This window comes from Nothoprocta perdicaria, unplaced genomic scaffold (assembly GCF_003342845.1).
Source record: "Nothoprocta perdicaria isolate Ctin4 unplaced genomic scaffold, notPer1 scaffold_433, whole genome shotgun sequence".
NCBI classification, from domain to species: domain Eukaryota; kingdom Metazoa; phylum Chordata; class Aves; order Tinamiformes; family Tinamidae; genus Nothoprocta; species Nothoprocta perdicaria.
In genome coordinates, this window is record NW_020455681.1 from 28863 (window position 1) to 55167 (window position 26305).

At 41.9% G+C, this 26305-nt stretch overlaps 1 protein-coding gene across 2 annotated transcripts in view; it reads right to left on the reverse strand.

The window, feature by feature from the left end:
* The window catches only part of GRB10 (growth factor receptor bound protein 10), a 152335-nt gene that overhangs the window by 28809 nt on the left and 97221 nt on the right, over positions 1 to 26305 (reverse strand). For both annotated transcript variants that reach the window (XM_026046329.1, XM_026046328.1), the window contains exons 4-5: positions 22502 to 22718; positions 19797 to 19938 (exon numbers count right to left, since the gene is read on the reverse strand). In XM_026046329.1, the coding sequence (XP_025902114.1) occupies positions 19797 to 19938; positions 22502 to 22718 (359 nt within the window). The remainder of the gene's footprint in view (positions 1 to 19796; positions 19939 to 22501; positions 22719 to 26305) is intronic.

Consider the following 26305-nt stretch of genomic DNA (forward strand, 5'->3'; position numbering starts at 1 on the left):
TTAGCTCTCCCTCTCTCCCTTTGCTCATCATTGTTTGCCACTAAATCAACTACATCTGGCACGTTTAATTTGGACCAAAGAAAATGTCACTAATTAAAACAACGCCAAACAAGCGCCACACGCCGCTCTGGGAAGAGAGCGCGCAGGATGCGCAGGCAGCCTCATGGCTGGACGCGGAAGGATTCAGCGCCGAGCGGAGGCTTCAGCGCTGAGAGAAGGATTGAGCGCCGAGCGGAGGCTTCAGCGCCGAGCGGAGCAAGGGCGACGGCTCCGGGCCGTGCGCGGCGGCTCCTGCCGCGAGTCCTCGCTCCTCACGAGTGCCGCGTGTGCCGCTCCCACCGGCTCCTGCTGCGAGTCCTCGCTCCTCACGAGTGCCGAGTGTGCCGCTCCCGCCGGCTCCTGCTGCGAGTCCTCGCTCCTCACGAGTGCCGCGTGTGCCGCATGTGCCGCTCCGCCGCAGCCGCGCCGCCAAGGCCGAGCAGGCCCCGCGGCACCTCGGGCACCCTGCACTCGGAACGCTGTCCTCCAGCTTGCCAGAGGAAGGTAACTCTGCAGCGCTGAGCGGCATGCGCTGGCGCGGAGGCAGCTCCTCTCGCCTTGGCATCAGCCCCCATGCCAGCGCTCCCCATCGCACTCCAGCCACCGCTGCTTGTGAAGCCGGCTTCAGCTTCACTGCATCACCTAAACCTCATTTCAGAGCCCTTAAAACATTTCCTTTTCTTCTCTCTTCTCTTCTCTTCTCTTCTCTTCTCTTCTCTTCTCTTCTCTTCTCTTCTCTTCTCTTCTCTTCTCTTCTCTTCTCTTCTCTTCTCTTCTCTNCTTCTCTTCTCTTCTCTTCTCTTCTCTTCTCTTCTCTTCTCTTCTCTTCTCTTCTCTTCTCTTCTCTTCTCTTCTCTTCTCTTCTCTTCTCTTCTTCTTTTCCTGTCAGCTGACAATGTTTCATTTTAAAGTTGTCTTACCCCTTATGATTACTTCAATAAGCCTCTAAGGGATTTCATTTTAGTGTCTTCAAGGCTAAGGAGTTCCCAGGAGAAGAGATCATCCTCTACATGCTCCGCTCCAGGTCCTCAGCATTTATAAATCACACAACTCTTTCTTCTCTATTTTCACTCAGTTATGAATTGCCCCCATTATTTGGTTATATTTTGGTTGCCAGTGTTTAAATTCATTCCTATATGTGGCCAAACATATAGGAATATTCAAACACTCAGCAGAGAAATCACCCCAACATGTCAATCCTAATGGAACTCCTACAAGTGGATCATGATGATAACTTACACATTAGGCAACGAGACTGAGTGTTAAGTAAAAAGAGAACTCTCCTTAGAAACTTAATATTTATAAATGAATTAACAGTGGGCTTCACCCACCCAATTCCAAACGACTTTAATACTAGTGCCTAACACGAAACTGGCGGTACATTTCGAAACCATCATGCCTTCCACCACTTTCCCGCCCCATTATAAAAGTTTAAGAACAATCCCTTATATACATAGTTATATAAATATCACCACACTTAACTAAAAGCATTAAAAAAATCCAGTGAAGTCTGATCAAAGTTTGAGAACTTTAAATGGGTCTTTTCCTAGGACCTTTCATCAGCATTTTCCCAAGCCACAGCGCAGTTGTTCAAAGTGCTTTTTAAGTACTGTGTTTCAGAAACACCTAAAGTCAGCTTGTCAAAGGCTGATGAACTGACCGAAGCCATTAACGTCTACATGTGAGGTAGTGTGCTGAAATCAATGTCATGATAAAAAATGCTTCCTAAATATAGAAGCAGATAGCACAGAAGTAGATTTGAAGGCAAATCTTGCATGAAAGAAAATGCTACTTCTTCACTCAGCATCTGTTTCTGATTATTTTCTATGGAAGTCACTGCTGCTGGAGCTTTCAAGACACAGCTAGCTTCCAATTAAGCCATCTCATCTTTGAAGTCCACTGGAAGCAGCACTTTCTCCTCCCTATAGGCATCCCCCTAACCATTGATAATCTGAGGTAATTTCCAAATATGTACCCAGTATATCCAATTAGCTCTGTGTTGTCCGGCCAATTAAAGATCTTGCTCCAAGGTAATCAATGTGCCTTCTAACTGAAAAGCTTACGCAACAATTTTCATGAGACTCCCATTCAACATTTAAAATAATTAGCTGTATTAGAAGGAAATTTAGATTCAAATAACTCACATGACTAGCTTCTTTGTTTAGCAAAGGCAAATGAATGCGAAAAAGATTCCCAGAAGAACAGATCAAATATTGGGCGAATCTTTTCTTTAGGCCAACAGACACTCCCTAGAACCAATTCTGCATGGTATTAAGTGGGAAACCTTCTAACAATAGCCTTACTACTGTAACTGAAAGTGGAGACGTCAGCTGTTTGCAAAATTCAAGAAGAGAAAAAGAAGAAGAGATTTGACTCTCTATTTTCATGTATTCTATAAAACACACGTTACAGTCATTGGTAGGTTCAAGCACAATCCTTTCTTCCCCTTTCCCCTCCCTCTAAAGTACTGTCAGTAAGTCAAAGAAACCCACTGTGCAAAGGCACTTGTGACTTTATTTCCTTTCTGGCACAAATAAGAGGATTTTTTAAAAGGCTTTTGATGGCAGAGTATTTACACCATGGGTCTTCTTAAGAAATTATGCTAAGAAAAATAAGAGTTCCCTGAACTAGAGTGCAGAGTTCCTTGAATTCTCAAAATGAATCAGAAAAAAATAAAAAGAGAATGTAAAGGTGCTCATGTTAAACTTACTGTTCCTTCCACAAGCTCTTTCTTTCCAGCTTGATTGCCATAAGGTAGATTAACTTTTGGTTATCTTCCTTATCCTCAAGTTCCCTTTCTATGAGTTAATTAATTCCCATCACAAATAAAACTTTAAAAATTTAAAATACTTTAAATAAAGCATTTAAATAAAGCATTTAAATAAAGCACACAAGGGCAAGTGCAGGGTCCTGCATTTGGGGAGGAATATGCCCAGACAGGAGGACAGACTGACCTGGACAGCAGCCCCGCTCAGAGGGACCTGGGTGTCATGGTGGATGACAAGTTGACCATGAGGCAGCAGTGTGCCCTGGTGGCCAAGAARGCCAACGGGATCCTGGGGTGCATTAAGAAGAGTGTCTCCAGCAGGTCGAGGGAAGTGATCATCCCCCTATACACAGCCCTGGTAAGGCCACATCTGGAGTACTGCGTTCAGTTCTGGGCTCCCCAGGACAAGAGGGATGTGGAGCTGCTGGACAGAGTCCAGCACAGGGCTACAAGGATGATCAGGAGCCTGGAACATCTGCCCTATGAGCAAAGGCTGAGGGAGCTGGGCCTGTTCAGCCTGGAGAAGAGAAGGCTGAGGGGGGACCTGATCAGTGTGTATAAATATCTCAAGGGAGGGAGGGAGGAGGAGGGGGCCGGCCTCTTTTCAGTGGTGGACATCGATAGGACTAGAGGAAATGGCCACAAACAGAGACACCAAAAGTTCCACAGGAACTTAAGGAAAATTTTCTTGACAGGAGGGTGACAGAGCCCTGGAACAGGCTGCCCAGGGAGGTTGTGGAGTCTCATAGAATCATAGAATAATAGAATGCCGAAGGTTGGAAGGGACCTCAGAGGTCATCGAGTCCAACACCCCTGCTCACGCAGGGTCACCTAGAGCACATGGCACAGGGCTGCATCCAAGCGGCTTTTAAAGATCTCCAAAGAAGGAGACTCCACAACCTCTCTGGGCAGCCTGTTCCAGTGCTTTGTCACCCTCACAGTGAAGAAATGCTTCCTTAAGTTCCTGTGGAACTTCCGATGCTTCAGTTTGAAGCCATTTCCTCTAGTCCTATCACCTGTAGCAGACACCCACCACAGTGTCTCCCACATTGGCCTGCCCTCTAACCCTTACCCACAAGCTCTCCACCCTCTCATCATCCATCCCAGGCTGAGCTCCATGCACTCCAGTTGCTCTCTCACATACAGAGCAACTCCACCACCTCGCCTTCCCAGCCTGTCCTTCCTAAAGAGCACATAGCCCTCCATGACAGCACTCCAGTCGTTAGAGCTATCCCACCACGTTTCTGTGATTCCTATGAGAAATCCTTCTTTGGAGATCTTTAAAACCCGCTTGGATGCAGCCCTGTGCCACATGCTCTAGGTGACCCTGCGTGAGCAGGGAGGTTGGACTGGATGACCTCTGGAGGTCCCTTCCAACCTTAAGCATTCTGTGATTCTGTGACTTTATGATTTTAAAGAGCATATATTTTGTAAGCAGACCTAGCTAAGTAAGAAAAACTTTAAGAAGATTAGGTTTTAGGTGCATAAATAAAACACAAATCAACAGAGAAAATACATGCATCTCGATATACGGTCCTAGAGTATGTAATAAATTCAATAACTCCTTCTAGCCAAAACCACATACTATGAATAAATTAAAAAAAAAAAAGGTCTTTTTTTATAGTTTGGTTTCTGTATGAATTTAAGCAAGCATACTTCTGGCTTTGGAGCATATGCTTATTGCTGTCTTTCACTCAACCTAGTAACATACACTCAAGCTTCATTCAATAGATTTCAACTTAAAACAAGCATCTTTCTCCTAATCAGCCACCATATAGAATTTCTTAAGTTAAATATAGAGTTGTACGTGCCAAAACCATTTTATTTTGAAATGAAAATTGTCCATTAAAAATTTGTTAAATTCATTTCAGATGTCTGATACATACACCATCCTAACTTCAGCAAATGTATCAGACTCTGATCCACCACTAATTATTTATTCATTCCTCTAGAGATGATTCCATATGCAGAAAATTCTTTCTTGCCCTTTCCAGCTTCAGAAGCCTGTGAATTTTGATGCTGATTCCGTATAACAATATTCGTTACTAGAGAAAAATCTGCCTTGCATTTTGTACAAAGTAGAAAAGGGACACAACATTTGCTTCTCTCACAGCTCCCTCAGATTACTGCAAAAGACCAGACAAACGTATAAATTTTTGGCCACCTGCAGAGAATAAATAAAGAATAGACTCTATTGAAACTATTTTCAGTTCAAATGCTTTTTATAAACCCAGTAACAAAACAGACATTGATCACACCCAGAGAGTAGCTTATAAGAAATAACTGGTTTTGTGGGTTTGCCACCAGACGACTCCAGGTTCTTCCTTCAATGCATCCAACCGTACCGAACACAACTGAGCCTGGCTGCTCTACCTGCATCACCTGAGGCTACGTCACCCTATACACTCCCTTAAGCCCACATTTTAAAACCTAATGAACTAGCCAATGCCTCAGCTTACTCCAAGATACGCTATGAAAAGTGCCTTTTAAAGAATAATTGAAAAGATTTGTTGTATTCTAGAAGGCACGTAGCATATCTCTAATTCCACACACAGTGCAGTGCTAAGCCTAGCGGTTGAACACTATCAGTACAAGACCATTTCTTTCATGTGTGCAGATTGGATTAGAGATATTAGAAGGTAGTTTTACTCTGGGGTTCAACACGGAAACCACCCTGAGAAGATAAATTCAGCTTTTCTATCTAAATCATCAGAGACACATCATGACAACTTTGCTTGTCAACAGACAGGATAATTAAACCGGGAAGTCAATCCTCCTTCTTCACAGACCACCTTGTTTACTGCATTTGGTTTTCTACCCGAAACATCTGTGGGTAGCTTTTCTTACTATAGGATTAGCTGCCAAATCAGAAGTTATTTTACTCCCTCAGACGGTGGCCCAAACCCACAAATTTCTGTTCTGTAAACTCCTATCATTACTCCCACCTGTGGGCTTACAAGCCCTGCAATTTCATTTTGCTCTCTCAAAAATTCCTGCTTGTCCTTCAGAAAATCCTTCCATAGGATTTTCTGTCACTGGGGTCACTAGCAGGTGTCAAAACTTGATGGCTAAAAGTATCTGCCCATGAAAGTTTGTATTTCTTCCCAAGTTACGTATGTGTACGTGTATCTGTTGAAAATTGCTCCTTCTGATATCTGAACACTACATACTGAAATTAAGATACTAAGCAGATATGCAGAGGAGTGTGGAATTTGGTTGATTTGTTCAAGAACGTGGTTATACGTGATTTTTCATGGGCCCTTAGTAGATGACAGAAAAATCAGCCCTACAGCTTCCCTCTCTGCCAACGTTTTTCCACATAAACAAACCCTGCTATTTCTGCCATGTGAAGTAATTGATGGGGAGCTTGGTCATTCAGCAGACTGGTCAATAAAAACTTCTCCAGTTAGAAACAAAAGCAGAAACAAAGGCTCCTAAGAAAACAGTTCAGTAACTTAGGGCAGGGCAAAGATATTCTCCATCATAGATCCCTAGATAGTTTGCAGTCTGTGTTGTAGCCCACCCCACCTACATATCAGAAGTGGCCTTCATTTCAGCTGTTGCTGGTCCTAAGTTCAGTACGAAATCTTCACCAACCATCTAAAGTTCTCAAGAAGAAATCCCACCCAAAGTCTGTGTATGGTGATCCTGTCCCTTGACTTTGGAAGAAAGTATAATAAATGGTTGCAAAATACTACACCCTCTTCTTTTTTTTTTTTCCTTAAAAAGAAGGATATATTACATCAGGTTGGCTTAGTACTAAGTTTTGTTAGAAAGCTCAGTCTTGCTTTTACTACAGCATGAATTTAAAGGCAAACAGGTAAAAATCCTCAAAGAATTCTTTGTCACCAAGTAGAACAGAACTTGAACCTGGGGGACTACAGAGAGCAACAACTTCCAAAACTAGCAATGAACCTATGAATTGTTTTTAAAATGAAGCAAGAAGCTATTTGGAGAGGGCTTTGAAAGGAAGGATGGTAAAAGATTGGGACTAGCTTGTTTACCTTGAACGTGTCTGTTAGTAGGGGGATGTGATTAAAGCATAAAGCAGACTCCCTGACAGATCTTACATGTGTCTTGTATGTTTAGGTCCAGCTGACTGTTGATGCCAGCACGCACGATAGCAAGATAGGCTCAGAAAGGGGAAGATTACTGCAGGCAAGAAATTCTAGTATTCTTTCCCAAAGTTAAATATTTTCTTCTGAGCTTTTTGCAACCTGAGATATAAGGAGGGGTTATCTACAATTAGGTGAAACCGCTATGCTAGGTATGTTCATTAGTCTCCATATAAATTTCCAGACAGAAAAAACATCCACTGCACAGAAAGGCATAAGAAAACCATCGTCAATGCTTGTCTCATATAGGAAAACACCTCTGAGTCTATGTCTTGCACTAGTGCACACACTTTATAATTTAATATGCAATCACTAGAAGTACTTAATTGCAGATATTGGTAAATTGATTGCAGCAATCAAACCCAAATATGTTTTGCAAACCAAGACAAATATGTGCTTCCTAGATACTGCTAGTGTTTGGAGTAACCCAAAAATATCATCAGAGTTCTAGCGAAAAATCTAAACCAGACATTTTAATATAAAAATGTTTGCCTATTTGCTTAATCTTTGTCTAAAGGAAAGGAGAATATTTAAGCAACAACAAAAGAAGTTCTCTAAAAGTCTTTTAGAAGGCCTGCCAAGTCACTACAGACTGGCCTTGTGGAAGTTTTCACCAACAGAAGTGCTTTTGTACACAAATAATAGAAGAAGTCCTCTTATATCAGGGTCAGAGGTCCGCACTGACACACAAATCTGAAGCAAGCAATCTGGGCCATTAAAAATTCAGAATGTAAATACCTCCTCCTTAAATATTGCTATTACCACATCTATTGACCTCAATGGGATTTCACCAGTTGGCCATTCCATTTCTGTATTGTCACACATTGCATCACACTGTTCAACTAAAAACAAAAATAGTTCCTACTTCCCAAATTTATAGATTTTAAAAGAGCAACAAGGCCGTTCACAGAGAAAAGCCATCACCTCCTTGACACTCCCCTTCATCAGTACTCACACGCAGACATCATCTCCAAGTAGCATCTCCCAACAGTTTGCAAATGAATGCTCAGGAGACCAAAAAAATAGAGATGTAAGTAATTATGTACAAATCAGAGGCTGCTGCAAACTCACACAGGAGTCATCATGTGCAGTCACTGTGAATCATGCTTGGTACTATAAACTTCCTTTTTAAACATCACTTTTGCTGGGATTTTATGAGGGTGCTCTTTTTCAATGGCTGCTGTTGGAACGCAGGGTGGCTAGTACTTGCAAGGCTGGGGCTTAGGAAAAAACAAGCCCTTTGCATCCACATCATCCTTGAGCACTTTGCTTGACAGGAAACAGTTAATAACCCATTTTTTAGAGTTGCAAGCTAGAGAAGGCTTAAGAAAGAGGTGAAGAGGAGAAACTGATGAAAGTGTGTTTACAGTGCTGTGAGTTTTCATCCTCTTCAGAAGGACTACATTATTTATTTAATGTATAAAAGTAACACATAGAAAACTTTTCTATAAAGTTCATTCAGCTCTTTTATTTTAATGGTTTTGTATATCAACATAGCAAAGTCTTTTAACTTGGACCCATGTGGACATCTGCTCGATGGATGAACTGCTAGAGACGCTCAAAGCCAGCATCTGCCGCACAAGCACTTGCCCAACTCACTGAAAGACTCCATTGCGCTCTCACCCTGTCTCTCCTCTTGCAGAATTTCCTGCTGTAGCTTGAATCCTAAAATTTTCTCCCAAAGAGCAATTTCTGGAAACTGCCCAAGTGCTGTTTCACACAAATAAGAAAGGGGAAGCAGTGATGAAACCTCACAGAGCCGGCAATCAGCGCAGCCTTGGGCAGTACTAGGTTAACCTCTCGTTAGCCAGATCAGCTTTCAGCTCTTCTGTGCTGCTTTAAGCCTGGCAACTAAGCGCTCCTCTAAGCTATGCTCAATCAGCCTGTAAGCAAATGCTCATGCACAGCCGGCCTGCAGTGTAATGCAGAATTAAATATTCACCAAGAGCATAGGGAAAACGCACTGCAGGTACATTTACACTACTGCAGTTTGCTGCCTTCTGACAGACTTTGATTTCTTATTAATATCCCAGAAAATACTAAAAAATGTGTCACTCTGGTTAGAAATATACATTCTCTCCCCTTGGAGCCAAATTCAGTGCTTTTCTGCAACCTCAGCACATGAGCTCCCTTGTCTCCTTGAAATGCTAGGTAGGCCCTTCCTGCAGGAGGAGGCGGGTTTGGATTTTTTAAAGTCTGTTTAGTAAAAAACAGAACAACAACAAAAGAAAAAATAACAGGATACTAATTTGACAGGTAAATATGCTGAAAAATAAGCAAAAAGTGTAAACAAGGCTTTCACCAAACAGTGTCTTGAAAGGTCCACCCTAGGCTCCTTGCATGAAACACCCAAAGGAAAAGATTTGTATTAGATTCTTAAATATATTTAGTATCTTTTAAATGCTGCAAATGCAATGACATCAGCTTCAGGCATAGCAAGTATGTTGTCCAGTCAGGCCTTATTTAGGGCTGCCTATCAGAGCACATCCTTTTGACAAGCCTCTAATACAAGAGCCAAAGGCTCTGCCTCATTTGGACAAGTTTTACAAAGCTTTGCCAAGCTACACAGTTTATTAAAGAAAACAGTTCAAAGGTCAACCACTAATAAAAAAATCCGCAGAACCGAACACCATGTAACATGGAAAATTACTCTGAAACCATCAAATATAAGTTTTTATTTGTATTTCTTGCTGTTCCTGTAATGATAGCTTTCAGTGGTGTGCACTGAAGAAGAGGGTGATCTCTTTATATTTGCAGTCTTTTCATCCTGCTCTTGCAAGGTCTGTGACAGCAGCACAAGCAATCTTCTGATATTCTCTCATACATACATGCTTGCAATATTCAAAAATAACACTATTCCTGAGCTTGAGACAAGGCAAATCACAGAAGAACATTCTTAAACAAAAACATGATACATACTGTTCAACACTAAAACTGTATACCTGATACCTGACCTGTCACTTAGCATAAGCCATATCTATAGTTTATTCCACATAACTGAGTGTTTTGGCTGCAGATGTCTGTGACGGATTTTATATCTGGACAGGAAGCACTGTTGTCTGCCAGCTTTTGGAGGATTTTAGTAGGCAATGGGGAAAATAAGTGTGGCCACCAGCAATATGATGAGCTGAAGAGTGATTATTTGCTCTTAACAGCTTGCAGACAAGGACACGCACAAAAACAATGCACAGAAGCCCAAGGTCAAATTGCCTGTAAAATTAGATCTTACTCTTTTCCTATCGGAGTGCTTGCTGTTGTACTTAGAACATTCTCTTCCATAGTGATTTGCATCCTGATCTGCAGTTCTGGATCTTTTAACTAACCATTTTTTCCTGAGGGATGGATTACTCCTATTCTTGTTGCCTATTCGGCCAAGTGCAGTTGGAAATGTGATTTTTAAAGGGGATTTATAAGCAGAAAAAAAAAAAGAACATGTGGAAGACTACCAGGTATTTAAGTTCTTTCCTGTGGCTTCAGGGCACAGATATTCTGGGTACTTAAAACTGTTTGCACATGGTCAAGGGTCTCTGCAATGGCTGAGCACACTGTACCAATGTCTTAGGCTTATTCCTAAAGCCTTAAACAGTCCTAAGGAGCAGCTTTTCAAGATTTCTGGATATATGGTGCATACTGCTGATATGGGTTATGTGCAGTATCAGAGTGAGCTGGAACCCCCCACGGAGCATTGCTATAAGGTATTCAAGACATCCCTGAAAAACAGAGCAACTTCTGCTCTGGCCAGACAAGAGATCTAGGCAGACAAAATGATGGCTGAAAAGATCAGGGTCCCTTGAAACAACAGCCCTCGCAGTCAGAAATGAAGTAAGCTTAAAAGACTTGTCCCACCTTCACCCCTCCCCACTCTAAATCTTGCAGGACATTTTTTTTCCTTGTTATTAACAACATTTCCCTTATGCCAAATCTTCTGAGGCAAAGATGCTTAATCCATACTATGCAGAAACATTCCATGCTCAGTAACGGACCTCACATCCAGCTTCCCGTTTGTTGTTAACCCAATTTGCTTTCACATGCTATTCATTTCTCCCTATTCTGAAGCTTATTAATAGGAGAAAAACAACAACAACAACAAACCCAGTTATGTTTCGTGCCATAATGAAGATATTTCCAACCCCGCTGCTTCCTGCACGGCAGCAGGAGGAACGGGCGCCGGTAACCCTGGCAGCAGCAGCCTCTGTCACGGGAGGCAGGGAAGAAGCAGTCCCAATGCCAGCACGGAAATGCAACGGGGCTGCTTTCAGGAGTCGATGCTGGCCTGCCTTTCAACGAGCTCAGGGTTATCCTGGGCACAAGTTATGTAAATTCAGTAAACAATGTTGTGATTACAGCCAGGCCGAAGTTAAGATTGAAGGGGCTTCATTCCTAATCAAGAGAAAGCCTTCACTCCTATTAGGAGAAAGAATAATACGAAAGGAATTTGACAGTAACAAGGAGACTATAAATCAAGAGAGCAGAGATTTGAAACTTATCTCACAGTGATTTAATTAACTCAGCAGTGCTCTTCTAATGCAGAAATTTTATTAAATTCTAACTAACATCCTCTCCATTTAGGAAATGGAACGAAAATATATACAAAAACTTTAGAGCAATGCGTAATTATCTGATTATCGTGCCAATGTACTTGCAAGTTCATTCATCCTCTACCACAAATACAGCACATGCAAAACCTAAAGTTTCTAGCATATTTCCATTTTAAATGTGGGCACAATTCAGTGCCCAGGTAATTACAGAAAGATGGAAGCAGCTTTTCTTCCTGCTGAGAATGAATACTTAAACAATATAAGCTCCTAATATCTAAGCAACTGTTCTGATGGTTTGAAAGCAAACACACTACGCACTGGCTTTGCCTAGAAGTGACTTCCAATAAACTAGCAAAACCCTCAGGTGCCTTCCTGGCCCCATACTCTGGATGAGCCCGTTGCCTGCAGGAGATCCCTGCAGTTGAGCTGTGGATGCCTGTACTGCTCCAAGGGCTGTGTCAGCTCAGCTCTCATTTCAGAAGGTACCTAGTGCTCATCTCATCTCACAGGGCCACAAGACAAACAGCAGGGGTTAGTCACAACATCTCACCTCAAGGACGGTGCTTTCTTGCACCCGTCCTACTACTGAATAGCTGAGGTTCATAGGGTTTCTAGATGAAATACTTTGGGCTGACCTGAATCTGGAGTATCTTTTGTATGAGGAATGACTAAGCGAGCTGGGCCTGTTTAGCCTGGAGACGAGAAGGTTGAGAGGGGATCTGATCAATATGTATAAATACCTGAAGGGTGAATGTAGGGAGAAAGGGGCCAAATTCTTTTCAGTGGTGGCTAATGACAGGACAAGAGGCAATGGGTTCCTTCCTATGTTGAAACATAAGAAGTTCCATCTGCATGTGAAGAAGAACTTCTTCACTGTGAGGGTGACAGAGCCCTGGCACAGGCTGCCCGGGCCGGTTGTGGAGTCTCCTTCTCTGGAGGTCTTCCAAACCCGCCTGGATGCCACCCTGGGCCACATGCTCTAGGTGACCCTGCTGGAGAGGGGAAGTTGGACTAGATGATCTCTAGAGGCCCCTTCCAACCTCAACCATCCTGTGACTCTGTGATATCTTGATCCTTGCCAGCACCAACTGGAAACGAGAACTTAACACTCAATATAGCTGCACCCACTGTGTTGACTGTATCCTTCAAGCCTTTCAGTATTATGTTAGAACATCTCTGCTTAATCTTAACCATTCACTTGCAGTATAATTAGAATCAGTCAGTACATTTTTTTCTAATTCCCCACTGCACTGATGTTTATGCCAAAACCCACCTCCGTCTGCTCGTTAAAAATTAGAATTTCTCTCTTTTCCCTTTCTCCCTGCACTCTCAGCCTGCAAGCTTCAAAAATCTTTCAACTCCTGATGAAACCACAGGATTGACTACTTATATTCTCACCGTACCAGTGTGAAAAACATAGCAAGAGCAATTCTAAATAATAGCAATCATGTAAGAACATGCACAACTAGGATGCACGTAAAAAAATCTAGTGTGAATGTGCTTAGATAGAGGCACCACAGCTTATGTATTACACCAAGCCATCTTAGAGGTTGATTGCAGTGGTGTGACCACTGCCAAGCAGGTTTAAAAACAAGGGCACTATCAGGCCCCAGAGCCGCCCTGAGGCTCCAGCTCACAGGGAACAGCACCGACTAGGCCCAGCTCGGAGCAGGCCTGCTGCTGCTCCGCCAGGCCCGCATCCCGCCAGGCCCGCATCCCACCGCGGCGCTGCTGCGTCCCTGCCGAGCCGCCCTCCTCCCAGCACAGTCGCGCTGCTGGAGCGTTGCTTACGAGCAGAGAGCCAAAATGCTCCCGGGAGCACGGCCAGGTTTGTGTCATTAAAAACAAAAACCCAACAAATAACATACTTCTGAGTTTGAATGCGAGGCACCCTTAATATTTCCAGTAATTCATGTTTGGACTATAACTACTGTTCTGGCATTTTCCGAAAGCAAGGAGAGAGAGAGGCGCATTTCTTTCTTCCAAAGCCTCCTGATGGAACAGGCGCGAGGGAGAAGGAACAGCAGCGTCGAGCCTGCTCTGCTCCGCTCCCTGGCACGCCGCGGCGCCTCGCCGCAAAGCCTCCGCGGCCACGGAGCGTGGCACGGTGCGACAAGGCCTCGCTCTCAGCAGCACAGCGTGAGATCCTCTCCAGATACGAGGAATCCGACCTCCAAAACCGCCCAAACGCACCCCTGGACTTCTCCAGTCCTAAGGGGGCAAGGCAGCCAGGTAGCACGTGTGACAAGGACAGAGAGAAGTATGGGGCCGTCTTTCCCACATTGCTAATCTAGTAGTAGTCCATCTAATCTGTACAAGTATTACTTCCTCTCATCTCTCCAAGAGGAGGTATCCAGGGGAAGGGCAAGGTCTGCTTGATCACAGCTCCACCAGCAAGGCCTCATCCTCCTTGATTTTGCCCTAAGACAACAGCAACTTCTTTAAGAAAAGGCATCCAGTACGTTTAACTTCAATCCAAAGTTAAACACACTGCAGGACTATCCACGTTCGATGTACTTACTTAGCTTATGAGTCCTCCTTTGAGGAAAGATTTGAGAAAAACATGATATATCACAACAGATTGCTGTGGAAATCCATATTGGTTGGGCTAAAGGTGTAAGCTGGACCTGAGGAATTTTCTGTATTAATCCAGCCTGCTTAGAGGAAGTCAAGACTTATTGACTCCTCCTGACAACAACAGTTATTTTCCACAAGTAATGTTGCTCAATGTTATTTAAATACAGGTTTAAATACAAAATCTGCTACTCCTCACACAAGCAAAATCTAATTTGGCACACAAAGTTTTCATTACACACAACTTCATGTTTTTATACAGCTTATCTTTAAGAAATCCACATCCTCGTCTTCAAAAGAACCAATATGAAAGTTTTACGGGAAAAAAAATTACAAAATGTGTACAGTAACATGTAATTAAAACAATTAAAACTAAAAAAGTCTGTTTATAGGAGTTCCTTTAAAGGGCAACTAAATCTGGGAAAGGAATGACATTAATTCAAACCCATTTGGGAGTTTAATTTGCTAGAAAAGAGTAAATAATTTTGGTACATCGAAATGCTATTTGGAAGTTTGCCTGGGCTGTATAGAGGGGGGATGTGAGAAATTTGCCCTATTTTTACAGTTGAAAGCTTCATTGACTCACACAAGATACTTTAGACTAATATCCTGTGGCATTGCAGTGACCTACATGTAATTATTGCATACTTTTTCCAAAATATTTGTACACAACCAGAAATTATAGCCTGAGTTACCAACTAGTTCTTAGTTTATACCAGCGACACAAAGATGGACTTCAATTAGTGGTAACCTAGCTGTCTGATGTTTTTTACGATCTTCTGGACAAATGTTTGGTTTTGGTTTGGTATAATTTTCTGGTTACCATTTTTCTTAGACAAACATATTTATCCTGTTAAGTAAATGATGTTTAAAAACTTTCAGCTGTCCTTCCTCCCACCCTGCAATCACTGTTCCCCTCAGATGCGAGGGGATTTCATGCTTGTGCGTACACGCCTTGGGAGTGCAGACATGGAGAAATGGGTGGGAAAAAACAAGAGGTCTTGGAATGCCCCTGGCATTTCTCCAGAGGATTTCCATTCCCCTGCCCACTGTTACCTTCATTTCTCAACACAAAAAGCAGGAGAGCAGGGATCCGCTGATGTTTCACCTGGCTCTGTCTCACCACCAAACTCATGAACAGTGTCACTTGCCGATGAACTGTTTATTTGCTACTTTAGGTTTAAAATTAAAATAAAATACAAAGACTTAAGAGCTTTCTTGCAGATATTGCGTGAAAGGTCAGAAGTTCTCCAAACACAGGACACCTGAGGTGCTGTGCTTACCACAGAAGCAGCTTCTCAATTTGCAGTTATTTTACTGAATTATTTACTGATTCAATAGTACAGCTGGACAGCTCTTCGCACCCATGTGCTAGTGGTCCATCCTACTGCTAAAAAGCCAGAGATGCTGACTTTTATATGATCTGTGCCATTCAGCATAAACACGCCGATATCTGAAATTTTTCACTAAGAAACTCAACTCAAAATGGCAGTTTCTAGCTGCAGAGCTGCAATTAAATGATTATAGCACTGAACCCCCTAGGCGCATAAATCTATTCATCCTCAATTTCTATTTTAACATCCAGTGATAGAAATGTTCAGTCACCCAGTGGTATTAGCCCAGACTCCTGCACTGTAGGCATCGCTCAGTGCAGGATGGCCTTCGCAATTTAACCTAAAGGTTCACAGCAGGGCCTCTACTTAGTCTTTTGCTATTAAATTATATGCCAGTTAATCAACCTGCTTATGTGCTTTAAAAAAAATCTATGTTTTATAACTAAGATTTCTGGAGAAAAAGGTAAGAAAAAGAAAGAAAGAGATATTATGCGTAGACACTAATAAATTCCACAGGAACTTAAGGAAAAATTTCTTGATCGTGAGGATGACAGAGCCCTGGGGCAGGCTGCCAAAAGAGTTTGTGGAGTCTCCTTCTCTGGAGATCTTCAAAATCTGCTTGGACGCAGCCCTGTGTCACGTGCTCTAGGTGACCCTGTGTGTGCAGGAGGGTTGGACTAGATGACCTCTAGAGGCCCCTTCCAACCTTGATGATCCTATGATTCTAAATGAATAAATAAAGCCACTCTCACCATAGGCCTGGTACTTGAGTTTGACATCCCTAACTGACATTGATGCTTTCCACTAAACAGTCATCCCCATTTGTCCACATGTGCTTTTACTTCTGAAGAAAGCCAGTCAACACAGTGCCCAGGTCAGGCCTACAAAAGCAGCAGATTGTATCAACGAGCCAGACTGCAGGAGAATTTGGCCGTGACTTTTCCATGGCCCCAGAAATGCCCATCCTTTGTTTTTCTGCAGAAGGCTCCTTATTTCTCACAATTCTCTTCTCAGTGCTCTGGGAGGCGGCTGCACTGCCCTCCTGCAGCCACCTGCTTTAAAAGCAGTATCGGGTGCCTGCCTGGCAGCACAGCTAGAGAGGGCACCTGCTTCCTGCCGAGCTGGAACCAGCAAGGTTGCCCAGCAGAGCTCAGGGAAACACGCACTGATCTCTGGAACGAGCACTTGCCTGCCTAAAATTAAGAGAACAGTTTATCTTCATAAGCAAAACCAGCACCTACTGCAAAAAAATGGCTTTCCACAGCTACTTTAGCTTATCTTAGCTACTTTACCAGTGAAATATCAGGAACACAGCAGGAAAATGAAAAGCGCAAAGACAACTAGTTTCTTGACTAATTCAGGATTTTTCTCTTTTGAAAAAATAATAAATCAGCACCCTTTGGGGCTGGACAAGGTAAGAATATGAGACAAAGGCAGACTGGGATGCAAGCAGTGTTGTAAATCACTTGCTGAAAAAGGCAGTGGTAACTGGAAGAAGAAAAAAAAAGCAGGAGGGGGGAACATTAAAATTGCTTTGACAAAAGATATAGCTCATGCTTTTTTCTTTTTTCAGCTACACTAATAAAGTTGTGCTGATAACAGCAGAAGATATGAGTTTTATTTTAGATGGAAACATGATTCTAGCAGATAAATTTATGGCCTGGAAGTTCCTTTATTTACTAAGTCTTCCTTTCTGACATAAATCTCACTTCTATACAGAACAATATTTTGGAAAAAAAAGAAACAAACAAAAAAATAAACAATACCTACTGCTTTACAGAACTGTTATTTCTTTATATCCAAAACAGCAAATTTACAGGATGGTTTTATGTATATTCTGTATAAAATTGGATTTCTGAATCCCCCTAACATGACCACTAAATGGATTTTGTCTTAGCAGGGTTTTGATTTAAACTTACTCAAAAATGAAAGTGAGTTGTTCTACAAGCAGCAATACTAATGACACTTCACGATGATACTAATGATATGATACTAATGATACTGATATGATACTTCATATATACTTATATGATACTACATGATGAGAATGATATGATACTAATGATACTGATGATACTAATGATACTTCATTTCTTATGAAGCCGTATCCTGTATCATAACTCTGCAACATCCCCATCTTTCTACACGATCAGCAAACAAAATACCCTTTCTTTTCCGAGGTCTCTCAGAACGACATGATCTCGGCTCCGTGTCAAGCCCAGCTGCCCACGGGCAACACTTCTTCCCCGCCACGTGGGTATCACACATGTTTGTGCCCACGGCTGCCAGGCTGCAGCACCTTGCAGTACCCGCTGGAACTGCTGCTCCCTTCTTTCCTCCCACAGGCTCCATAGGCACACAGGGAATTACTTTTCTCTGGCACCTTGTCATCCCCTGTAACCAGAACGGGCTCATTCCCATCTCAGATCCTAATTCCTAATTTATAACCTGCAAGCAGAGAACATGAAATTAAGTGTCATTTTGTTTAATCTTGGTTTGCTTTCAACATTCAGAGTTCAATAGTCTTCATTCATATTTTCCAAAATTTAGCTAGTTTACACTACCTACTAGCCTTTAAATGTGTTGCTTTAGTTCTTTAGCTAAACTCATCACTGACTTTGTTAACTAAGGATTTATACTACATATACGGGCATTTATACAAGCAAAAGTGTATCTGAAAATAATTTATTCAATTACCAATCTTTTTTTTTTTAAATGGATGAAAGTGGAACGATGATAACATTTCCTAATTTTTTATTCATGATGTTTAGCAGACTCTATTGAATGGAACTAGACTAAATATAACTACGTGCAACATTTATGAAGCTGAACAGACTATTTTTTATTAATCAAAAACACTTCACGTTTTAAATTGATGTATTAAACAAGAATTAAGTTTTATCTTCATTCAGAACTCATTTATTGTTGCTTTTGCCCAGCAGTATCTTAAACAGAGGATTTTCTTTCCCTTTGGTTGCTTTGCTCTCTCATTATGGAGGAGAAGAACGCCTCCCTACGCCTCGATCAGCCCGAGCCACGGCGCTTCTCATCTGCTGCCAGTCAGCTGATACGCTGAAACGAGCAGTGTCTTCACATCGACAGAAGGAGCCATTATTATCCAGCACACTCAGGTTCATGTGTTCATTTCCTGCCCTACCACTTTCACCATGTCAATGGTTTGTCTTTGATTAAAAATTGCTACTTACCTACTCAAAATAAATAGTGACTTCATTTTAGCCCTTAAAAAGGCTTGTCATATTTTTTTCATGGTAAAATTAAATAGATTAATTACAAAAGGAAAAAAAGAATTTAGAAGAGAATTTATTTTAATTCCATCTTTACAGCAATCCTTTCACATATGTGAAAGGATTCTTTCAACTTTCATATTTAACTACTCTTAAACCACTAGCTTCTGAATTTCATCAAAATTGTCGCACAGATCACTTAGGCTTCATAAGGCTGCAAAGAGCAATCTTCTGGGTTGCACTTTGGCTAATTTTAGTAACACTTAAAGCTAAAGAGCAAATAGTCCCTGAAATAGTGGAATATTGGGAAGGATTAATGCAGTTTTTCACAGGAGCTTTAGCTAGTCTCAAAAAGGCAGTGATGTGATGTTGTTGCTTTGTCTCCAAGTGCCCTGAAAAGTGAGTTCCTCTGGACTTGCCTCCTTGGGCTCTAAGAGCCACCCCCTGGCTCAGCAGCCTCTAAGCTCAGCACTTACCCATTCCTCGGATCAGGGCCTGGTAGCCATCCCATGTTGAGGTACCCAAGGAGGACAGTAAACCCAAGAAGGACAAGAAAGCAGAGGGCAACATTCATGGAGAGGTGTTAACGCTTGGAGGGGATGTGAGGGTGCACATTATGGGCTGCAGCGTATAAGTGAACTCCCACCTCCACCATTTATCAGTTGGAGCGGCCACAGCAGCAACATACAAGCTAATTCAGCAGAGCAATGCCAAATGTCACCACATCTTTGGGTACCCAAGTGCACATCCTTTCCAAGACAATGGTTAATATAGCAGAGACTTTTTTTCAATCTATTTTTCATTTTTCATTCTATTCATGTAGAATATGCAGTAAAATGTACCTGGATGCTGCTCCAGCTCCAAGTCAATCATCCTGACTTCTCAATTAACAAGTTACTACTTGGATAACAAAACCCAAAAGATATTAGGCAATATTGCTTTATTCACAACGAATATTTACAAAGATCTGCTTTAGTCTCACACATTTATTTTATTCTTACAAATCTTTTAAAGATTTGAATCCTGGTTGCAAGCAGTGTTCTGTTACCAGTGCTGCTCCAGTCAAGGGCAAAGCCTGCAAACGTTTCTAGTTCTCCTGAACTTTTCTTTCTGCCTTCAAAATGAAATAGTCCGCTGCTGGTCTGAGTGGGAATATTTGACACAAAGCTTTATTCCATACTCACATGTTTACTAGCAGGTTGACTCTGAGGTAAAGATCCAGGGGCCAGCACCGGAGAGCTTGCAGGACTACAGAGTTCTGGGAACGGGTTTGGTATGGCTGGCAAAGATGACGTTCTGAACTGCTGTTCTTCCTCCTGCAGACGTCTACAAACACAGAAGAACCAAGCATCAAGAGTAGCCATGCAGCACCATCCCGCTTGCATCTCCTGCCCCACCATGTGAGATGGTCATAATAAAGAAATCAAAAGCACTTTTTTGCTAAGCAACTACCTTAACGTTACAGTAACTGCAAGCATAATTGAGTTAACTACTGAGGTAATGATGCACAAGAACAGAAATACCAACCTATACTCTCTTTTATGTAAGGACCAGATTACAAGCCTATGCTCTGACTGTCAGAAAGCCAGTTAAGCTCCTGCAAACTGTTATAAAAGAAAGACCCAAGTGCAGTATTTTAGTGCCAAATTCTACATGCATCTGCAACCAAATGCGTATCCGAGGGGGATCATTAAGCCAACACTGAAAGCAACGGAGTCACCATTACAAGACGCCATCTCTAAGCAACTCAGCACTCCCTGCAGAGACGGGAAGGCAAAGACGCTGCTGGCGCAGTGACATTTACACCCTTCCACAAAACACTCCTTGCTGCGTCATCCTTTAGACAAGTTTTGTGCGCGTTTCCTTACACAGCTCTCAGGACTCCAAAGCCCCAGCTTTGTAAAACACCTGCACTGCCCTCACCAACAGAAGCAAATTAAAGCCTACCAGGTACCATGGAAAAGATACAGAAATACAACAGAAACGTGAGAGCTGCTCTTGGATACATGGAGATTGCTTTGCATTCTCCCACGGCTGCTGCACCAGCCTTGGGGATACTCTGCTCACACCGGGCTCATCCACAAATCCTTTGCAGAAGCCGCCATCTAGTGGCCACTAGGAGTCTCCAAGGCAGCCAACTCCGGGATTTGGAATAGGGGAAACATTAGAAGAAAAGCTAAACCTAGTTTGGTCTGATTTTCTTGCCATGTTCTTCATCCAGCTGCCTTCAGTCAACAGCCTCTTCACCGTCCACAGCGTGAAATTCGCTCCATAGATAATTCTCTTCCACAGTTTAGTTCCCGTGTTCCTGGGATGAGCTCTTATCTTTTTTGTCATTAATTTGCTGGTTCCAATCACAACCATGGACTGTGCAAACGACTGAGACTGACCTGCCGGAGTTTTCTTGCAGGTGATTCTGTACAACATAAGGTAAAACGTGGCACCATTTCCCTTCAGCACAGCAGATTTAAGGTGTCAGCAGTTATGAATAAACAGCCATCCTGATTGCAAGGTTTTGACTAGGTGCTTGAGCCGAGGCCCATCATAATAATTAGAAACCAAGATTCAGTACAAGCAAAAAGACACATTTTTTTTTTAAATAAAATTTCACTACAGGGCATTCCACTCTGCCTGTAGGATATCACCTGCCACACCACTGAGATGAAGAGAAACAGCTATTTCCCTGTGCCTGAGAGGGGTCTTAAATAACCCAGAGTAGAAGTTTTACTATTACTCTCCTTAATAATAAATACATGATGTTCCAGGAAGTAGAGAGTTCTGAAAGTCAAAGTGTTTCTCCTCAAAAGTTGCAACATTTTGAAATGCCAGAAAAAGTTCAGAAAGAGTGTGTTCACTGAAACTTTTGCAAATGTGTAGAGTTACAGCTCTCCAGAGAGAGCACTTTCTAAGACAGTCCCTACAAGCTTAAATTTTGAAATTCTGAAAAAGTCTTTAGCTGACTCGGGTGTATGCAGTTACTGCATACTATCCATTCTTGCAGAAAAACTGTGTTTCTGAAGAATAACGCTCCTATAGCAAATATAACTGCGTAAAGAACCAAGAGGATCTCTTAGACACCTCTTTCTCTCTGATTACTGAGTCCTGCTTCCTTTGGAGAAGCCACCATTAAGTGAAAACTACAACAATATGTGACAAGCAATTTACCTACTCATATTGACAAGAGCTCCTTTCTTCATGCCACTTTAAAAGATTTTAAGAACCTGACCATTACATACAGAATCTCCAGTCACCGCCAAGAGTGTTTCACCTGAATCTTTAACTCAAGTCCCCCATCCCCACACCAGCGAGAAACTTGGCATGCTCTTTCTTCTTGTAATGTGAAGGAACTTGAAAGTGCTCCAGGAAGAGCGGTTAAGGAACTATGATGCTCCTTTGTTTATTTATTTGTCTTCGACCTTTCCAAAAGCTTCCATCAAGGCAGGTGTTTTTGTGCCTCCAGACTAACTGATTACAACCTCAACCATCCACATGATTCACTATGTTTTATAAAACGAGGAAGCAGTTAATGGGCACCATGCCCGATAGCAGAGTTTTTCAAGGTTTGGAAATAAATCCAAACATGGATGTCATTTCCACTAAATCACATCAGTGGTAACGCTTCTACGCGTGTCTGCTACTACCGAAATATCAAACATTGTTGTTAAAAAAAACATAAAAAATGCAATCATGTTTGGATTTTGCAAAACATAAGGAAATATTACGTACTTCATCCATGTGGAAAACTCTTTTGCTCTGCATAAGTCCATTGCAACACTATTAGGTTCCCACCAAAGCTGATCTAAAGACTTTAAAATCATTTTTTTTTTTTTTTTTTTAATGCTAGCTCAAGAAAATGTTAACAAAATGGAAGAAAGTCCCTTTTTCCTACCTGACTGCCATAATGCGCACTGGCTGTGACCGCTGCACCTTCTGCCTTGGGGATGCGGGCTGCAAGGAGCTGGGTCCTGAGGCTGGCAACTGACTGCGACTGAGCTGGCCATTCTGAAGGAGCGGAGTGGTTTCTGACTGCATGCTGCACGTGGAGTACAAGCTCTCAAATGAGGAATTCATGTCATTTACCAAAGCTTCTAGGTCCACATCATCATCTGAAAGACAAAATGAAGGCAGCATAGCATATGTGAAGTCACAGATAAAGGCAGTCTGCAAAGACTCAAGACTAAGCTTTTGGAAAATGATCACATATTCTACAGTTATACTTCTACAGCGCAGATTTTTATTACAAAAACATTTTACTCTATAACAGAAAAATGCAAATAATAAATTTTAGGACAACCAATTAATATCATGCCAGTGACAGTGGAGTTTATGTTGTTTTCCTTGGTGAAAAAACAAATCAAATACTTTTACTATAGTATTTACTAATCCAAAACGAGCGTTTTGTCTATGTTTTTAAAAATACAAATGCGAACGTGAAACACAACCTCACTTACTATTAAACTGACACACATTTCAAATGTATATCACTTACTAATATATCAATCCAGCTTTCAATGTGTCAAGTTGAGACTGTCAAACAGTACGATAAACACTGGGTGCAAGATCCAGTAATTCAGAGACAGGAGGGGAAAAAAAAAAAGATACTGTTGCATAACTCAGTAGGTGGAATAAAAAAGCACATCTGTTGTACAAGCTGGAAGTCTATCATTACAGGTTTTTTAAAATCCCTTGTTCACATTTTTGCATATTTTTGAGACAAACTATCTTGAAGGGCAACGCAAGCTTCCAGCTGTCGTAACAAGGATTTTATAACAACTTTCTGGTGCTCGTACTTTCAAGGCAATAAAGTGACTCCCTGCTTAGACCTAAACTAAACCAACCAGAGATGCAGTGCGGGTGGCTGGAGAAACATCAGTCCCCAAAACGTGTACTCACCCTTCAACACAGGCCGTCTTACCTACAATGAACACCTAGCTCTCGTTAATTTGCAATTCCTTTGAAATCACCACTCCATAATTCCTGATTCCTCTTCCAAAGCATGGCAGTTGCTGCCTAGCCACAAGCCATGTCACTCTGCACCCGAAGCTCAGCACCCTAACAAGCACAGGCAGGGAGATCTGCTCCTGCTTATTCCACGCTAACGGGCTGAACGAGCACTTTAGATCAAAGACGCCTTTGGGTACGCCAAAATTTGCCCACTTTTCCCTGTTATTTCAAAGGGCTTCAAATAAGACATCATTGCTCCCTACAAACCTTGTGTGTGTCGAAACTACTCGTATGTCTAAGAGCTACTTAATGATGGAAGATCCTATGTTCCCTGCTACAAGTCAGGAGGTCCATTAATAAAGTGTAAGTCTGAACACACTTCCAGAGAAAGTGTGTTTCTGGTATTCCTAGGTCTAGAGAACAGAAAGAAAAGCAAAGCAAAGCAAAGCAAAGTAAAGCAAAGCAAAGAAAAAAAAAAGCGCAGACTCTCATTAGGCTGTGCTATTTTCTCTGTGTTTGCTGGTCCATGCATTTTTCAACAACCTGGACCTTGCTCTTCTGGGACAAAGTCTATGGTAATTTTCCTGCTATTTTTAGAGATCTTGGAGCAGAGTTGCAATTTAAGTTTCATTCCATTCTCCAGATTCTTATCCAGTTTGGGGAACATATATCCATAACCAAAACATGTCTTGAGCAATCACATGGGAACCACAAGAGTAGGAGTACAAAGAAGGAGAGGCTGAATTACAGGGCTTCTGAACTTTATCATTCATCTAAAGTACCAGAGGAGCACGTTGGAGGGTGTCAGTAGCATTAAGAGAGGAACTTGATGGCTGCCAAGTGAAAACTTGGGTGTTGGATGAAGGACGCATAAAAGACAGACCTTGGCCACAGTGTAAGGCAGTAAATTATAGCAAGTAACAACTGTTTAGCAGCATCAAAAGCAGAAGGGGAAGAAGGTAAAGGTGTATGATTTGTAGAAGTCAGCATGGCTTTGTCCCTGAGGGTGCTAATTTATTAAATTACAATCATCTGGAAGCTTAATGATCTTACACATTGATAGCTTTGTGTAACATAGGAGGAATGATTAAGAGTCCGCTCAATCTATCCCTGAAAAATCAAATAGGCACAGAGGTGCAATATGAAATTTAATATGCACAAAATGAGTCCTTCATGCAAAATCCTAAGGAAACCAAGTACACAGTTTGAGCCATTGAATTTCCATTAGCAAGCTTTTAAGCATATCAATTACACAGAGCTTCAGCCTTCACTGGGGTCGGCGCTGATAAGCTGCACACAGTGTAGATAGCAAACTGCACTGAAGCTCACAACGTGTTTTTGCTCCTCCATCTGGCCGTTCCCCTTCTCCACATGTGCAGCATTGCTACACGTGGCCCTGATTTTCTATGAAACTTTTACAGGATCCCATATCCCTAAGCTTTTTGAAGATAAAGCACACAATCTCAAACTTCATACAGGTTCATCTCTATGCCATGGCATTTACTACCAAATAGCTTTACATTTTGGAGATATTTTAGTATGTTGCAATAGAAAATCACACGACCAGAGCCTACCCTGGAAATGCCAGCAGATGTCTCAGCCTGCCAAGTAATATAGCATTACTTCTGACAGCTCTCTACAGAGTTTAAATAAATAAAAATCAAATAGGCCATCCATGGAATTTCGGATACATTTCAACCATGTGCAGTTACTTGATTCAAAGGAAAGTTTCAGACACAACACAACCCTTTAAAGTGTTTTTTTTTCTACCAACCAGCACAATCCAGTCTTCACCAAGATGATCCTCCATGGAAAAAAAAAAAAAAACTGTGAATTGGAGTAGATTTTGAGCAGGCTAGCTAGTTCACAGCGAAATTTGCCGTGAGATCTGAGCCAGAATGATGTCATGCTGGTGCTCGAAGCACCAGCCCACATGAATTTTGCAGCTGATCAGAGAAAGCTTCCTCTGTGGGCAAGAGGCCCTGCAGGTAACCAAGGAACAGCCCTCCCCGGCTTTCCTGCAGCGGCATGTTGCAGGGATGCTAAAGACTCTTTTCTTTAATCTGCATGCAATTCTGCAGTAAGATCAAGACATATGACAGTGAATATTTGAGGTCTCTTTTTTCTCCTGAATCCAACTGCACAGAGGCCAGCTTCTATTCCATAAACACACAAGCCGCATTTTGTTTTTGGAAGTTGTTTTCAGAAGAAGGCATTAGGAAAGCCTCGCTCTAACACATGTTCATTTTCTTTTCTTTTTTCTTTTCTTGAGTGGTTAAGTTTTTGTTGGTGGAGAGGGTACTGGTAGTTCTGTATTTTAATACCAAAGGAAAACACTTGCTATGGCAGTGAGTAATGCTCTCTGGCGTGCCTTTTTCTTTCCCAAACGAGAACCAAAGTGCACTGGCAGCCGTTTGAACTTCATTTTGCTGCTTTGCCCACAATCTGTTAAACTTTGGCTTTGTTCACTTACACAGTTCTCCTGGATGTTGCAAGCAGTATTTTTTGGTAAAGTTAAAAAGAACCTCATACATCATGATTTCAGCTATGAGAAAAAATGTCAAAGTTCTACTCAAGGCAAGGAAGAAGGGAAAACTTTAGTTATTAAATTGCTATTGGTTAGGAAGCTAAGGTGTCATGTTCCACCAAAATAAAAGCACTTCATTTGAATACCATTTATATGTTTTTGAGCATACCAGAAGAGGGGATGATAACAAGTCAACAAGGCCTGTGTAAACTAATCTGTGCT